The 18,981-nt window shown below is 49.8% G+C and overlaps 1 protein-coding gene across 4 annotated transcripts in view; it reads right to left on the reverse strand.

Moving 5' to 3' along the window:
- Window positions 1-18,981, reverse strand: part of TUBGCP2 (tubulin gamma complex component 2) — a 704,444-nt gene that overhangs the window by 279,621 nt on the left and 405,842 nt on the right. For all 4 annotated transcript variants that reach the window (XM_069611057.1, XM_069611056.1, XM_069611059.1 and 1 more), the window contains one exon: window positions 7,586-7,766. In XM_069611057.1, coding sequence (XP_069467158.1) covers window positions 7,586-7,766 — 181 coding nt within the window. The remainder of the gene's footprint in view (window positions 1-7,585; window positions 7,767-18,981) is intronic.

Raw genomic sequence — 18,981 nt, forward strand, 5'->3', positions numbered from 1 at the left:
CCTTCCTAAAGGATACCAGAGACAGCCTCATTTTCAACAGGCCATCTCAGGCGTTAAGGACCAGACTAAATGAAAGATCAGGACTTTATTTCCGAGATGATGCCCTATATTTACCAAGTAAAGAGCAACAGACCTTGGTTATGTCATGGTGTCATGACACTCCGTTGGCTGGTCACAAGGGCCAGAAAGCTACCTTAGATCTGGTGTTACGGTATTTCTGGTGGCCAGATTGCGCTAAAGATGTCAAGACTTATGTAGCCACTTGTCACACCTGTGCCAAGAACAAACACCAGACGTCTCGACCTCTTGGTCTGCTTCAACAAGAACCCATATCTTCTCAACCTTGGACTCATATCGATCGATTTTGTGGTAGATCTCCCATTCTCTCAAGGTATGACTGCCATCATGGTCACGGTAGACTCCCTAAGCAAATTGGCTCATTTCATACCCTTACAAGGGGTACCTTCAGCTCCTGAAACAGCCAGAGTCTTTCTCAAAGACATAGTAAGGTTACATGGTCTCCCTCATACAGTAGTATCTGATAGGGGCTCCCAGTTTACCTCAATATTTTGGACCTCTCTATGTAAACAACTAGGTATTCAGCGAGCTCTTTCATCAGGTTTCCATCCCCAGAGCAACGGGCAGACCGAGAGATTGAACCAAACTATGGAACAATATCTACGTTGTTTTTGTAGTCAGCGACAAGAAGACTGGAATCTGTATCTTCCATCAGCAGAATTCGCTTATGATAATACCTTCCACACGGCCATCCGGATGAGTCCGTTCTACTGCACCTATGGATATCACCCTCGTCATATGTTGGTAGGATCACCTCAACCTTCAAAGCTGCCTACTATCGAACTTCTTATCCAATCTCTGAAAGAGACCCATCAGCTAGCCAGTGACACCTTAATGGCTAGTCGCAAGGATTATAAGAGATGGGCCGATAAGAAAAGGCTCCCCAATCCTCCCTGGAGGGAAGGATCCCGGGTATGGCTGGCTACCAAGTTCTTACCTAGGTGGGGTCACACCGGAAAATTTGCCCCAAGGTATATCGGTCCTTTCAAAGTCAAGAAAAAGATCAACCCAGTGGCTTTCCAGCTAGACATTCCTCCTCAATTGAGTCAAGTACATCCGGTATTCCATTCTTCGTTACTCAAGGAATACCGTCCAGACCCTTATCGAAGAAAGATCACCCGACCCACATACAACAAACCAAGCGATCCTGAGGAGTATGAGGTCTCATATTTGGTGGATTCCCGTTACTATCAAGGAGGGCTCCAATACTTGGTACATTGGAAGGGTTACAACCCCGAAGAACGCACTTGGGAGCCCCACCATCATATACATGCTCCATTACTCATTCGGAGGTTCCATCGCCTCCATCCAGGAAAGCCGGGAGGTCCCCCGGTGAAGAGGAGGCATACTGTCATGCTTCCCCGATGGAAGTTATGGCATTCCTGGAGACTCCATTGAAAGTGCCTTCACGTTACACTACGTTCTCCTGTGAGCGGTCTAGTGTTTTTCAAGATGGCTGCCCGTTGTTTATACTGGAGGAATTGCTGGCGCCCGGATGTGTTGCACCTTTGGTCTTTTCACCGTCCTGCCAACGCTAGTAACTTTCACTCTCAGAGCTAACGCTCCATTGTTATCTTTTCTGTCTTTCTCTCCCGCGATCGTCCCTTCGATCGTTGCCTACTGTTCTGCCCTCTCGCCTCTTCGAGCGTACTTACTTCTGTTTTCTTTTTGTTCTTACCTTCGTTTCCCGTTCCGTTGCTTTCCATGTTGTGTCCTCTTCGCATCAGGCACATTCTGCAGCTCCGGCTTCTCCGCTCTCCATTACCTTGTCTCCCTCCGCTCTGCTGTTCCGTATTCCTTATCTGTTTTCTTTCCTTTCTCCATTGCATCTCCAAGCTACTCCGTCTCTCTCTCACACTCTCATCCTCCTCGTGTAGACTACGTACCTTGAACGAAGCCATTCTTGTGAAACATCCGTAAGGATCCAATACAGGGTTTTTTCAGCCAGGAGGCTTTTTCCCTGTTGGAGGACGGTATCCCGGGGAGCCCCGCGGTTGGGGGTTTACCTCCCGACTGCGTGGCTTCCAGCAGAGACCGACCTTATTTACACGATAAGAAGAAAACCAAGGAAATACGCAGACGAAGAAATACAGCACCACAAGAAGACGACCTAGACGATAAAGGTGAGGAGGAAGGAAGGGAGGTTTATTGCAAATCTGAAAGGGCTAAACCTCTGATAGACAGTTTGTGATAAAAACAGGCTAAACTACATGGAGCATGATGGGGTCATCTTTTTCAGGAATGGTGCTATGGGGCAAGAATGGATGAGGTGCCTCCTGATGAGTTCAGGCTACTTTCAACAACCTGAGATGATGCAACATTGAGAGGTGCACAGAACAATGCCAGTGGCTTGGATTTACAAACGTCACTCTTCGGTTTTGTAACAGTGAGGTCAAGTTAGCACAGGCAATGTGCAACATGGCCATACCAGCCCAGGCCCTCTGCAATGTGGTGAGTTAGCTCTGACACCATGGTATATGGTCAGGTTAGCACTAGCCCTTTGGGATGAGGGTCAGGTTAGCGCACACAGGTTAGAATGAGAAAGGGAGCACGATTAACAACACACCAAAGTAGCTTGACAAGGTAGGGAAAGGGATGCACAGCACGGTAGCGTGGAAGCAGGAAGAGGTTGAAGGGTGAATGTTTAGAATTAGACAGCAGCAGTAGCAAGTAGTCATGGAGGAATGCGAATTGTCAATGATTATCCAGCCCGCCAACTAGGAAGGAGCCTCTCGTCAGGTGAGCCACTGGAGCAGATCACACGATCTCTGGATGTCCACGCCGTCTCCTGATGTCCGTCGCCAGGGAAGCCCAATCGGGGTTTTAAAGCATGTGTAGTGCATTCAATAGCAACCGCGAATCCAGGAGCCCCCAGCCGCCTACGATATTTGTAAGCACTCCAACCGGCTTCCATCTCCCTGCGCACACTTATCTCGTGCATTCTTGGGCTTTCGTGTCTCCCGGCATACCGAGGAGAAAACCAGTGCAAGATGGCCGACGTCGCTGCCTGAGGGAGGCTTGGCCTCACGACCGCCACACTGACCCAATCATCTTGCAGACTCTATATCTGCCAATAGGGTGGACCGGCAGGCGGAAGCCGGCACCCCACCAAAGGCACCACACATAAGGCACCTGTCCTAGGCCTGTCCATAAGTTTGCCCCTGAGACCACCCAGTCACGCACGTACCATATCCCGTGGACAAGTACCGGAATGCCAGGTGAGGCCTCCCGGCTTCCCACGATTATGTAAGTCGTTACGGAACTCTCCCGACAGCCTTGCCTCGCTCCATTCTTTTACCTGGCTATTACATAATCTATAAAGCCTGCTATCGTTCCTGAACTAATGCTACTAGTTACATACTGCTACGCCTACGCACATAGTAGCCAGCGGTAACTTATATGTGCGACCACCGCTGATGATCAAGTGTCATGTGACCACCAGCAACCTTAATCTGCCTACCGCAATTCGTGTTACTATTGGGCATGCTATTTATAATGCTCGTGCTCTAAGACCTCCCCGCAATAACCGAACCTGCCTATTGTGACCCACTATGTACATTCGATCTATATGAACCTGCCTATTTTGCACAATCCCAGCCAATTCGAATCTACCTACTGCTATGTACATTCTGTCTATTTGAACCTACCTACTTTGCACAACCTTAGCCACAATCAAATCTACCTACTGCTATGTACATTCTGTCTACTTGAACCTGCCTACTTTGCACAACCTTAGCCAAAATCAATTCTACCTACTGCTATGTACATTCGGTCTATTTGAACCTGCCTACTTTGCACTATCTTAGTCAAACTCATTCTTGCTTACTGCTATGTACACTTTGCCTATTTAAACCTGTCTATTTTGCACCATCCTAGCCAATTCGAATCTGCCTACTGCCACTGAGTAATTGAATGCCTTGCACATGCACCTACCTGCCAGTCATATTTAAGCTAATGCCTCTTGACTAATTGACTGCCAACGTGCATCAAACCACACCTCCTACCTGTAAGTACATTCACACTACACCTTACACACGATCAGGCCATCCAGATCACGTCATGTGGCTGCAGCCACCTACCAGTCCTCACCTCATCTATTTGGTCACCCCAGCGTACCACTGCATCCTCTCTATTAGCACTGCCAAGACTAGCCACTCCTGCCCTATTACACACCCCGCATCATGACTTACAGCACCAACATCACAGTCAACCCATACCTCAATGACCCGGCCTTGTGGCTCCAACGCTATGCCACAAAACCTACACCCAATCAACCATGCACTCTCCAGTCTAGGAATCTCAGACTCAGATCTAGACTGCCCCGCGCCCCATGCACCCAGCGCAGCCACATCGCTATCACACAGTCTACCTCAGAGAGGACACCTCACCTCCCCGCTACCCCCACCCCCAAATAACTTAATGGTGCCTTCATCAACGCCAGATCCCATACGGCCCATGCTCTGGATATCACTGATCTCATTACCATCCATAACTTCGACTTCATTGCCATTACTGAAACTTGGCTACATGCATTTTCGGGCACACTTCTTGCCCTCGCCATCCCGAATGGTTACTCCATCAACAGAATTGACCGACAGTCCACCTCCTCCAAAGGAGGTGGAGTTGCATTTATACATAGAGGCAACATCACTATGAGAACTATCCCTAACACCCAATTTAGCTCTGCTGAATCGCTATCTGTGAAACTCACCCTCTCACCAAACAACACTGCAACCATACACCTAATTTACAGACCTCGAGGACCACTTGGCTCTTTCACAGACCACATCACGTCCATCCTGACTGACAATACCAAGCCCAACTCTCAGGTGCTGCTACTAGGTGACCTTAACTTTGGTTTATCCGACCCTAAGGACCACATGGCCACCGAGGTCGCTACTACCTTTGCCAATTTAGGCTTCCGGCAGCGCATTCTTGAACCTACCCACAACAAGGGCAGAACGCTTGATTGGATCACTGACCTCAATTGCAACACCTCGATAAGCTCTAACCATGCCTGTGCCTGGTCAGACCATCACATTAATATCTTCCACTTACCAGCCACCAACCCCTACACCAAACCTACCATAGCCCCAGCTATCCCCACCAGTAACAAAAAAGACATCACCAGGGACAAACTACTCCCTCTTCTCCTTCCCATCCTTAACAATTGTGCATCTCGGCACAATGACCCTACTGTCCTAGTAGACACCTTCAATCAAACATTGCTTAGAGCTATTGACACTGTAGCACCGCTTAAACTACGGAAAGCCAAACAACGAGCCCATCTGAACTCATGGTTCACCCCACAGCTTAGAGTCCTGCGCAAAGAAAAGCGCAAGGTTGAAGCTCTTTGGAAAAGTCGTCCTTGCAAATCCAACAAAGACCGCCTCTTCATCAACTCCCTTAATTATAAGGAAGCGATCCTACTAGCCAAAAGAGACATACAACCAGCGGATATCCCAAGCTGAATCTAATACAAAGGAGTTATTCACAATTCTCAAAGAATTAGAATCCCCTTCTCCTGCACCTGATATCTGCAGTAAAGGCAGCACGTGGTGCGACAACATCCAAAACGCCCTTCTCAACAAAATAACCACCTTGCAATCTAAAATCAATGCCAAACAAATCACCCTCCTTACCTCTCCTTTATCTAAACCCGTGATGCCCTCTACGACCTCCTTTTCTCACACCCCTTTCAGCTTCTCCCCACTTACCATCGCTGAGGTTGAACGTATCATTTGTAACTTAAAACCATCTAACTGCCAAGGTGACTCTTGTCCAGTACCCATCATCGGGGAAACTGCACATGACCTTGCTCCCTTTATAACTACCTTCATCAATTCATCGTTCCAATCTGAATGGTACCCAACAACTTGAAGGATGCCTGGGTCATCCCTCTTCTAAAGAAAAACGACTTAGAACCCGAGATACCAACAAACTACAGACCCATCACCACCGTCCCATTACTTCTAAAAATATTAGACGGAGCAGCATATTTACAGATTCAGGACTATTTGGAAACCAACAACCTCTTCGGCACAAGACAATCTGGTTTTAGACCAAAGCACGGGACAGAAACAGCTTTCCTAGACCTTAGACCTTAAAACCCAAATTGAGGACTTAAAAGATAACGGCAAACTGGCCCTTCTACTATTATTAGACTTATCTGCAGCCTTTGATTTGGTCAATCACCAAATTCTTTGTCAGCATCTGAAATCGGCTGCCCACTTCTCCGACAATGCCCCCAATTGGATTAGGTCATTCCTAGACAATAGGCATATGCAAGTATTTTCACCCACCGCATCTGCAGATCCTGCATCAGTCCCCTGCGGAGTCATACAGGGGTCCTGTGTATCCCCCACACTTTACAATGTATTCACCAAACCATTGTTTGATGTGCTTAACTATCTGGGCGTCACCTACACGAATTATGCTGATGACACCCATATACTCATTCCCATCACCGGTGACAACATTGTTGTCTCTAAAGCTCTGAAAGACATTTACCAAGTCATCCAAGCTTGGATGGCCCAACACGAGTTGTGTCTCAACGATGATAAAACAGAGCTCCTCATCTTGGGTACACAACAGAGACTTAACAAACCCTTTGTTCAGCTCTTTCAATATTGACGGCAACACCATCAAAGTATCTAAAGATACCAAAACCTTAGGAATCTACCTAGACTCCACACTCTCCCTTTCCCGACAAACTAATGCAGTTGTAGCCGCCTCGGCTTACACTTGCAAGTTGATCACAGCATGCCGCCCATTCCTTACCACTCAGAATTGCATCACCTTGGCCAGGACACTGGTTTTGTCCAAATTGGACTATTGTAATGCTATGTACCAAGGCACCAACCAGCGTAACCTCAACAAACTCCAGATCACCCAAAACAGTGCCATCAGAGCGGCCCTCACCATCCCCAGATCAGCTCACATCTCAGAAACGAGGAAGAACCTTCACTGGCTCTCAGTCTCCCAAAGGATCTCCCTGAAAGCACTGGCCCTTACCTACAAATGTGTAAATAACCAGGCCCCTATCTATCTAGCGTCCTGCTTCACTCAGTACATTCCAACGCGGTCACTAATATCCGCCCAAACTCACAGTCTCACGATCCCCAGATATAAGCTTCAAACAGCCGGAGGTGTTAGTTTCCTAGTCCAGGCGGCCAAACTCTGGAACACCTTGCCACTCACCATTAGAAATCTTCCATCATTTAATTTATTCAAACACAAAGCCAAGCTCTGGTTAGCCACCACACAAGAACAAATGTGCACATCTCGACTGTCTGCATGACCACTGGGACTAGGTACTGATTTTAACTACTATTTTGATTATATGTCATTCCTGTAATTACTGTTGAGGACATGCGCCCAGTTGCCTTCGGGCCTGGCTGCGCTATACAAATAAAACAAATACAAATACAAATTAAAAAGACAGAAAACTGGCATGCTAAAGAGAGTGAAGATCACACATCTTTCAGCATTTAACCCCCAGATCTACCTTCAGGTCATCTTTGAAGGGATCAGTGTTTGCCGTGCTCATACGCAAAGCCAGCTCCAGAAGGGCTTCCAGCCGGCTTGGGATAATGTCTTCCACCGATTTTTTCAGTTCCTCCTCCGTCAGATCCATAAAATGGACAAAGAAATCCCCCTGATCCATCAGGAAGTAGTGCTTTATTGACCTATAACAGATGAGGTCAGACAGCAGGTGAGAACATAATGGACATAGATGCAAAGGCACACAGCAAAGCACAACTGTCATGAAGAACCAAGGTGCCCTTATTCAGAGCGGTTTGCAACTTTGTAATATACAGCTAGAATTAAATCATGGCACCGCTTTCCGCGACTTGTAGAGGAATATAATTACAATTCATTTGGAGGGGAAAAAAGCCTAGGATCCCCCAAAAAACAAAGCAAGGCAATGCAAGACTAGGCAGTCTAGGGGTTTCTGACCTGCAGGAATACCAGATGGCAGCACAATTGGCATGAACTCAAGCATGGCAGGTATCCACTGGTTGCCCCATATGGGTGGAGCTCGAGAAAACCCGCCTACCTCTCCCCCTACGCTTCCTTCCACAGATCCCACCCCCAATGCGGCGGAAATCGGAGAGACTACTGCTATCCACCAGGTACACCATAGACACTTGGGACAGAGCCCTGAAGCAGAATGGGATCCCTAGGGGACTAAGCCCTCATCCCGGTCTTCCATAACCTGGCCTTTTCACCCAGGATAAATCCCCAGATCTTTAGAAAATGGATTTCGGGGGGCTTGGAGTCTCTGGGTCAGCTATTTGTGGGGGGGAGCCCCACACTTTCGAACAATGCAAGGAAGCCTTCCGGCTGTAGGAAAAGGTCAGGTTCTCCTATATCCAGCTCTGCCACTGGTGCTCCCACCCCCAAGCCCGCCAGGTAGCAATCCGCCCCCCTACGGCCTTGGAGCTGGCTCTCACGGATCTCCCGACCCGAGGTAAGATCTCTACTCTATACAGACATTTCCAGGGAGACTTCCTCGCCTCCAAAACCCGATGCATGGCACAATGGGAGGCAGACCTAGGCCACTCTATAGAGGATCAGACTTGGGTGGATATATGGACTCGTGCCTACTCATCATCTGCCTGCGTCACTAACAGGGAATGCGCAGACAAAATCCTGCTTCGCTGGTGCTATCCCCCCCTGAGGTTCCATCACATGAACCAGGCAATCAATCCAGCATGATGGAGACAATGCGGTCATCCGGGATCCTTTCTCCACATGTGGTGGACATGCCCAAAAGCCCAACAATTCTGGAAGCAGTGCCTAGACACCATCGAAGGGATCACCCAAACTAGGCTTCCACTAGAGCCCAAACCCATCCTTCTGGGCGCCCCAGTTCCTGGCATCTACCCAAGGTCTGGAGCCAAAGCCAAACTACTGTCTCAATGCCTCTTGGCAGGGAGGATAGCGATTGCCCATTCATGGAAATCCAAAGATGGCTCTCTCCTGCCCCTTTGGTGGGTTAAAATATGGGACAACCTAATCGCAGAGAAGGTGACAGCGGCCAGGGCAGGCCAGGCCACCTCCACCGCTTCCAGAACATTTGGGGCCCGTTACTCGACTATGTCCTGAAATTCCCGGCCTTAACCTATAAACCCCAACAGGTCAGGATGGTCCTAGACAATGGGGGCACACTCTGGGAGGGGGAGGAGGGATAGAGAAGGAGAAGAAACCCCAAACCTCTGAGACTTTGAGTCGGGCCGGCACATGCAAATGGGGGGGTGGGGGAGAGGGAGGGAAGAACTGGACTGAGATGCGGAGTCGATGTATAACTATTTGTTTTATCACCACCCTGCCTTGGTTTAAAATAAACATTTAAAAAAAATCATGGCACAGAAAAGACGTCAATAATATTATAAAATTGATATCAGTATTGGAGGGTTGGGGACTTCTTGCATGGTAGCTCTCATGGGCCTTGCAAGACTGACTCCGTACCTAGGAAGTGAGTGATGTGCCAGCAGTATGCAGGGGTAGGTGTCTTATCAATATACCTTCCTTATGAGGTTAATGCACCCCTTAATGGTATGAAACAAACAGAGCACCTCTTCCTTATAATGCCCGAATGTTAAAGAAGTCCTAGTAAAAGAAATGTTTTGCATGTACCAGCGCCATGCACCCACCTGTTCAAGCATTCTTAAGCCCATCAACTGACATTTCACAAGGATGGATGAGTGTGACAGATAGAAGAAAGACTGAAATCCATGAGCTGTAATATGAAGTGAGTTAAACTGGCTCTTGATATGGTGGATGGCGTTCAGGGATTATTAGCAAGGCTTCAAGATTAAAACCTAGTATTTCCATTTCCTTCAGTGTACTCTGCACCAGGGACTCTTCATCCCCCCACCCCCCTGACCCCACCCTCCTCCTGTCCCCCCTTGTCACCCATCTCTTGGATCCTATGCTCAAGGAATGCACCAATTACAATGGTGCCCTGAAAGGGATAGGTTATTAGATGAAGAGACTGTGTAGAATGCTCAACCAAACCTGGCTTTAGCACTTGCCAAGGAATCCAGATGCAAAGTCATGGTGAAGAGAAGACCAGATTTGCAAGTTATAGGCTCATTGATCTGCAGAAGAGAAGAACAAGTTACTTTCTTACCTGGTAACGTTCTTTCGATGGGATGGTCCGACGACGTATTCCATATCTATGACATGTAATCACCACAGCTGTGCTGCTTCGGAATTTTTTTTTTTTTCGGCGTCTGCGTCCTGCGTCGATGACGTTGATGCGCCGTTGTCGAGGGCCTCCTCCGACGTCCAACGTCATCCGATGTGATAAGTAGGACGCACGACGCCCGTAGCCTCAGTTGTAGTTTTTTTCCCCAGAACGTGTGACACTAGTCAACTGCCAGTCAGACACAAAGCCTTGCGGAACGTAAGCTGCAATCGCAAAAGAAATTCTGCAGCGGGGAAGGCAGGGCGGGAGCGATATGGAATACGTCGTCGGACCTTCCCATCGAAAGAACGTTACCAGGTAAGAAAGTAACTTGTTCTTCGAGGGGATTGGGTCCTCCGACGTATTCCATATCTATGACAGACTCCCAAAGCAGTACCAGAGCAAGGAGGAGGGAAATAATTTAGAATCAAAATTTAGAATAGCCAATCAAATAGCAGAGCAAAGGACCGCCTTGCCAAAGGCCAGATCCTGTGCACGGATGGAATCGAGGGAATAGTGACGTACAAATGTATGCACTGAAGCCCAGGTGGCTGCATCAGAGATGTTGCGAATAGGAACACCCCTCTGCAGGGCAGTAGACGCAGCCATACCCCTGGTAGAATGGGCCCGCAAGCCAGCCGGTGGGTCCTTACCCGCCAAGCGGTAGCACTCCGAGATGGCCAAAATAATCCAGCGAGACAAAGTCTGTTTCGTCACAGCTTGCCCCAAACGCTTTCCAGCGTAACCAATAAAGAGTTGATCGTCCACTCTGACCCGGGACATGCGTGAAACATAAAAGCTTAAAGCTCTCCTAGGATCAAGCCTATGGAGCCTCTCCTCTTCCTTACCAGGATGCGGAGGAGGATAGAATGCCGGAAGAACAACCTTCTGGGCCAAATGAAATTCCGTCACTACCTTCGGAAGAAAAGAAGGACGAACTCTAAGGACAACCCTGTCCTTGTGAAATACAGTGAAGGGTGGCTTAACTGAAACTGCCTGTAACTCACTCTGCGAGCGGAAGTAACCGCAACTAAAAACACAGTTTTCAGAGTTAACAGCCTCAAAGGGCAAGAGTGCAAAGGCTCAAAGGGAGCACCCGTTAGAAACCTGAGAACAAGGTTCAAATCCCAACCGGGCACCAGGAAAGGTGACGGAGGGAATACATTAGTGAGCCCTTTCAGAAACTGTGAAATTAAAGGGATTTTAAAGTAAGAACACTCTTCAGACGAGCGCTTAAAGATGGACAGCGCCGCCAGGTAACCTTTAATGGTACCCACTTGCAAGCCCCTGTGGGCCAAAGAAAGCAAAAAGGACAGAACCATGGGGATGTCACATGCAAAAGGATCCACATTCAGAACTCTGCACCAGTCGCAGAACTTACGCCAACGGCAACGGTACAGAGACTTCGTTGCTCGCCTTCGGGCCGAAAGCAACACTTCCATCACGTCTTCAGGGAGGTCCCAATCCCTATACCTCAACCTTTCAGAAGCCAAGCGTGAAGGTTGAGGGATCCGACCTCTGGATGGAGAACCTGACCCCCCTCCCGTGAGAGCAGATCGTCTCGGTAGGGAAGACGACGCGGAGGGCAGGTAGACAAGTCGAGAAGGTCCGGGTACCACGTCCTCCGAGCCCACGCCGGAGCAATGAGGATCATCCGGGAACCGAACTTCCGTAACCTCCGCAGCACTTGCGGGATGACGGGGACTGGAGGAAACGCGTACAGCAGCGGGAATGACCACCCCACCACGAACGCGTCTCCCAAGGCTTCTTTTGGAGGAAATTCCCGCGAGCAAAACCTCGCACTTCCGGTTGACACTGGAGGCGAAGAGATCCACTTGAGGGGTCCCCCAAAGGGCGAAGATCTCCAGGAGAAGATCGTGAGAGATCATGCTCTGCCTGCTCAGAGCGTCCGCCGTCACGTTTTCATCTCCGGCCAGATGAACTGCCGAGATCGAAACTTCCTGCTGGATGGCCCAGAACTCGAGCTGCATCGCCTCCCTGCACAGAGGAAGTGACCCTGCCCCCCCCCCCTTTTTGTTGAGGTAGTGCATGGCCACTGTGTTGTCCGTCAGGATCAGGACACACTTTCCTCGCACAGTCGGCAGAAAAGCCTTCAGGGCTAGCCTGACGGCCCTCAGCTCCACCAGATTGATATGGAGTCTGGACTCCGACGGAGACCAACGACCGCTGACTGTCAGCCCGTTGGCATGAGCTCCCCAACCCGTGAGGGATGCATCCGTCACGATCGTCACCTCCGGCCAGGGAAGCCAAAATGGAGCCCCCTTCATCAAGTTGCCTTCGACGGCCCACCACAGAAGGTCCCGGGGGACCGAGGGCGGCACCTGAACCGGGTCCGACAACCTGCCGGAGGACTGTGACCATTGCGTCTTGAGAGCCCACTGCAAAGATCTCATCCGCAGGCGAGCCTCTGGCACCAGAAGAATGCAGGATGCCATGAGGCCGAGCAACCGCAAGAACTCGAAAGCTGGGAGCGTCTGGGCATGCTGAAACTTGTGCACCATCTGCTGAATGTGAAGAGCCCTCACCTGGGGAGGAAAACACTGCCCCAGGGAAGTGTCGAGCACTGCTCCGATGTACTGGAGCCGCTGTGTTGGCGTCAAATGGGACTTCTTTAAATTGAGGGAGAAGCCCAGCCTGTGAAGGGAGTGGCAGGTGACGGACAGATGATCCAGGACTTGCTCGGGAGAGCTCCCCCTGATCAACCAATCGTCCAGGTAGGGGTAGACGTGAATCCCCCCTTGCCTGAGATGCGCTGCCACCACCACCATGAGCTTGGTGAAAACCCTCGGGGCGGAGGTCAATCCGAACGGCAGGACCCGAAACTGAAAGTGCGAGTCGCCAACCGCGAACCTCAGGTACTTCTTGTGCTTGGGATGGATCGGCACATAGAAGTAAGCATCCTTGAGGTCGAGTGACACCAACCAGTCCTGAAGCTGAAGGGCCTGGAGGACTTGAGAGAGAGTAACCATCTTGAACTTGTCCTTCCTGAGGAGTTTGTTCAAACCGCGCAAGTCCATGATGGGTCTCAATCCCCCGTCTTTCTTCGAAATCAAAAAATAAGGGGAATACCATCCCTTGTTCCTCTCCGCTACAGGCACCAGTTCTATGGCGCCTTTCTCCAGCAGGGCTTGAATTTCCTGCGCAAGGAGCGGATCCAGACTCTGCAAAGAGAGGTTCCCCGGTGGATTGTCGCGAGGCCTGTGCCGAAAGGGAAGACAGTAGCCGTGGGCTATGATCTCCAGAACCCACACATCTGAAGTATTGGCACGCCACTCTACAAGATGCTGCGCCAGCCTTCCCCCAAATGGCGAACCATGGGACATGGCCTCATGACTGAGAGGGAGCGGCGTTACCTGAGGGCAAAGAGGCAACTGCCCGAGCGGCCTTGGCACCACGGTCGTCCACCTCTGGTACCCCTGCGTTGGCCTCTTTGACTGCCAGCTCCTCTCGCTTTACTGAAGGACGAGTAATAGCGAAAGGAACCACCCCTCCACTGCTGTCCCCTAGGACGAAAAGCCGGAGGTTGGCGAACTGCAACCTCTCAAGGCTCTCGTCAGCCTTGCTGCCAAAAAGGTGTTCACCGTCAAAGGGCATGTTGAGGAGCCGAGACTGCACATCAGGAGCAAACCCCGACTTCCGCAACCACGCAAACCTGCGTATCATGGTGCTCGCCGCCATGGACCTACTGACGCATTCAGCTAAGTCCGAACCCGACTGAACGGACTCACACATGGCATCCTTACCATCCTGGACCATAGCAAGGAAACCATCCCGTTCGTCCCCTTCGGGAATATGTTCAGCCGCTAACGCAACACAGTTCCACAGAGTGTGTGTGAAACGAGACAAGGCACAAATGGAGTTGGCCGCCTGAAGCGCCATACCACCAGAAGAAAACACTTTCTTCGCCCAGCCATCAAAACGTTTGTCGTCCCTATCAGGAGGGATGGTAGCGTACGATGCCTGCTTTGCCGGGGCCGTGGCCGCCTGCACCACCAAACTCTCCGGAGTGGGGTGCCTGGTCAAGTAGCAGGGGTCGCTACTGGCTGGACGGTATTTTCGTGACAAGGATCTGCCCACCGCCGGGAGACTCTCCGGAGCAGTCCAAGCCGCTGCCACCCTTCTCTGTAAAGCCATATGGAACGGCAGTACCGGATCAGTTGGGGGACCAACATCAAGGATGTCTGTCAGATCATCCTGCACAAACTCCCCTGGGGGAGCAGACCAACCCAAGTACTCGGAAACCCTAGCCATAAGGCGCCGGTACGAGGAATCGGCATGAGAGCCAGGCTCAGGCCTACAAAACTCCACCTCCGGAGAGGTGTCCAGTCCACTGGCATCATGCAGTGACTGTCTCAAATCGTCAAACTGACTATGGCCCGAGACAATGTCATCTGGAACCCGACTAGGAACCAGGCCATCAGAATCCTCATCCGCCTCTTAAATATAGTCCAGGTGGCGAAAAGAAGGCACCCGAGAGTGCTTGCTCTTAACCAGAGCCTTCCTAGGGGGTCCACCCTTGCCACGGGGTACCTCCGACACGAAAGGCGTCGATGGCGTCGAGCGAATCGGCGCCGGCGTCGAGAGAACCGGCATCGGCGCCGAGAGGATCGACATCGACGAAATCGGCGTCGACGTCAGATGCAGCGCCTCCAGCATCGGCGGCGTCGACACAGCCCTCGAGGCCGAAGCCCCGAGCGTGTCCCTCGACAACTTGAGCGTCGACGACTTCCTCGGAGCCGGAGCCTCGAGAAAGCCTGTCGACGCCCTCGACGCCTCAGACGTCGATGTCTTCCTCGAAGACCGCACAGGTGCACACGGTCTCGAACGCGTCGAGGACCGGGACCTGGAACGGGTACGTCGAGAACGAGTCCCCTTGTCCGAACGGGACCTCTCCGGTGACTCGTGCCGACCACTCTTGCGAGCGGTGTCTCTCGACCTCTCACGACCGACCCCACTCGGGGGCGCGGACGACTTAGTACCCTGCGACTCAAGAATCGCCAGCATTTTCTTCCCGAAGGAAGCCCATTCCTCCGGCGTCGCACGGCTGGTGGGGTAAGCGACGTGCCGGGCAGAGTCCTCCGAAGAGGACCTGGAAGACGACCGGTGTCGGCGCTTCCGAGAATGCCTCGAAGAGGCTGAGGAGTGGCGAGACCGACTCCTAGAAGGAGACCCACGAGACTTCCGACGATGACGCGGAGAGTCACCCCTCGAATCATCCGTCGAAAGCCCCGCAGACTTCGACTTCCTGGGCTTGGACACCCGACCTACCGACAACTTCTTCTTACGTTCGCGTAAGGCTTTGGACGTGAGCGACTGGCAGTCGATACAGTCATCCGTGTCGTGGACCTCCCCGAGGCACCAGAGGCAGGCGTCGTGCGAGTCCGTCACTGACATCTGGGACCCACACTCCCCGCACTTCTTGAAACCCGGACGCGGGGTCGAAGACGAAGTAGAAGACATCTTCACACGAAGGATTTTCACAAAACGAACAGGTTCGAAGAACCGAGAAGAACAGAACTCAAAAGAGTCGAGGCGTGAACCGAGAATCACGAAGCAACACGTTTGCGGAAAAAACGGAACTGAGGCTACGGGCGTCGTGCGTCCTACTTATCACATCGGATGACGTCGGAGGAGGCCCTCGACTTACATGTCATAGATATGGAATACGTCGGAGGACCCAATCCCCTCGAAATCTGCTTTTCAGTCTAGTAGAAACAACCTTGAAGACTCATGGCAAAGGCTGCATTGCAGTACCATGATGAAAAGGTAACCATGAGAAATGCAAACGGACGTTACATTCAGGCTGCATTGCTGTACCATGAAGAAAAGGTAACCATGAGAAATACAAATGGACGTTACATTCTTTGAGGTGTTCTTCCATCAGACTATACACCAGATCCCTACACTCTTTGCTTTGTCTAATGAAGTACCCTTAATATATAGGTGAAAAGCCTACAGGCATCACATTTGAAGGCACTCAAAGCCAATCAATTGGACAGTGAAGAAGATATGAGCTTCTCAAGATGTCGTACACAAAATGTCTAAGGCCCAAACCATGCTGAACAAAAACAAAAAATACTGCAATGCAGCAATCTTACATCTTCGTAACTCTCTTATTTCTGAGACTCCACTAGATGAAACACCCTTATATCACGAATGCTCGTTTCCCCATGTCCCAAATTACTTAAAGAATGCTCCACTCCCATAAATGGTTCAAGGCTGGTTTTTTGCAGGGTGCTACGGCCGTCCATCCCCCTGAACTAGAAGAACAAGTTACTTCTTACCTTGTAACGTTCTTTCGACGGGATGTTCCTCCGACGTATTCCTCATCTTAGATATCTCCTTCCAGCTCTGCAGGCCTCGGAAAACTTTTTCTCTAGAGGGCACTGCGCGTCGACGTCCTCCGAGTCGATGTCCCTCGACAGCCGCCGTATCGACGTCGACGTCATCCTGCCTATAAAGGCCGCGCGCAGCGTCCGTTGCTCAGTTCCGTTTTGTAGCCCACAATAATACTTTCTGGACTAAACTAATCACCCTGAAGGAGCGTAAGCTGCAACAACAGGGGAAGTAGAACTGCGGGGATGGATGGGAGGGTCGATGAGGAATACGTCGGAGGAACATCCCGTCGAAAGAACGTTACAAGGTAAGAAGTAACTTGTTCTTCGAAGGGATTGTGTCCTCCGACGTATTCCTCATCTTAGATAGGCTCCCATAGCAGTATTCTATTATTGGAGGAGGGAGTACTGACTTCACGCTGTCTTCTATTGATGAATAGAATGCAGAACAGCCCTTCCAAACCTAGTCTCTTGACTGGAGGAGGAATCCAAATTGTAAAATCGTGTAAAGGTATGGACAGACGACCATGTAGCGGCCGCACAGATGTCTTTAACCGGCATGCCTCTTTTGAGGGCCGATGAAGCTACAATACCTCTGGTCGAATGAGCCCTAAGGTTTTGAGGGGGCTCTTTCCCTGCCAGTTTATAACATTCCAGAATGGCTAGAATGATCCATCTGGAAATGGTCTGCTTAGTTATTGTTAACCCCAGCTTGTGACCTGTGTAACCTACAAACAGCTGGTCTGCCTGTCTTATCCTGGCTAGTCTACTGATGTAAAAACTTAAAGCCCTTCTAGGGTCTAGCCTGTGTAACCTCTCTTCCTCTTTCCCCGGATGAGGAGGAGGATAGAAAGATGGTAGGGTAATCTTCTGAGTGATATGGAATTCAGAAACCACCTTTGGGAGGAAATTAGGCTTCACTTGCAGGACAACTTTGTCTTTGTGAAATATTGTGTGAGGGGGTTTACAAGAAAGAGCTTGTAATTCGCTCACCCTTCTAGCAGATGTAAGTGCTATTAATAAAACAGTTTTAAGGGTAAGGAATCTTAGCGAACAAGAATGGAGTGGTTCGAAAGGTTTGCCCATCAGGAAAGTTAGTACTAAGTTTAAATCCCGTAGGGGAACTTGGAATAGTCTTGGGGGATAAACATTGGTTAACCCCTTTAGAAACTGTATTACAAAGGGTAACTTGAAATAGGATGGTTCTTCCGCAGTGCGCTTAAAGATGGATAGCGCTGCGAGATAGCCTTTAATGGTGCCAACTTGAAGGCCTGAATTCGCCAATATAGAAGGAAGGACAAAACCATTGGTGTACCACATGAAAAAGGGTCGATATTCTGTTCTCTACACCAGCTGCAAAATCTGTTCCAATGGCAGCGGTATAAACAGACCTTCCAGGATTTTGCGGCATGAAATGGCAAATTTTGCGGCATGAAATGGCAAATTTTGCGGCACAAACCTTTATTTATTGCGGCATTTTTGCGGGACATTTTGTATTAACTGGAGGGTGTAAGATTGCCACATTGCAGGAAATAGGTAGAGTGCAAGGCTAGAAGAGAGCCAGGGTATCATTATTATGTGTCTTTTGTATTAATTTAATAGGAAGAGTCCCAGATGTCTCTGGCTTGGCAGAACAGTGTTTGATTTGGCTACATTTCTGGTTTAATGTTCATGCCTATTTAATAGTATTAACTAAATTGATCATTATCAATTGTAATGCTGAAAATATTCCCCTTCTATGTTCTCCAATCCCCCAAACACCCACAAACATCTCACCAACTCTCCTTCATAACTTACATTCCTTAACCTCTCACTCTGTCATACAAATACTCACGTGCTATGTCACACTGTCAAGTCACAATCTGCACTGCCCAGCCCCTGCCACACTCCAAATCATACTCCCAACTCACACCTTACACTCTACAATTCCTCCCTCAATATACAGTCCTTCATTCTTTTGTGCTGCTTCTGCATCTTGCATCTTTTCTCCCATTCTATCACATTCTTCCCTCATCCTTTTTCCCAATCTGCAGCTCACTGCCTCTTTCTGGCCAACCGCTTCCTCTACTTTCTGTACCTCTGCTCGCTCTCAGATTTCTGGCCCACCGCATCACTGCTTCCTCTGCTCTCTTGTGCAGCACTTCCTCCTCTGACCCACTGCTCTTCCTCTGCTTTCTTGCCCATCACTTCACATCTCACCCATCACTCTCCCTCTCTCTCATAGTGTAACCATTTTTATTATTTTTTTTTAAATGTAGATTTTGTCCCAGTTCCTCAAATGAGGGGGCATTTAAAAAAAGAACGGAGGATATGCTATTTTTAGACAACCCATTTTTGAAAATGAGCAGGTCA

This window comes from Ambystoma mexicanum, chromosome 8 (genome assembly GCF_040938575.1).
Source record: "Ambystoma mexicanum isolate Mex_15411 chromosome 8, UKY_AmexF1_1, whole genome shotgun sequence".
Classification (NCBI taxonomy): Eukaryota; Metazoa; Chordata; class Amphibia; order Caudata; family Ambystomatidae; genus Ambystoma; species Ambystoma mexicanum.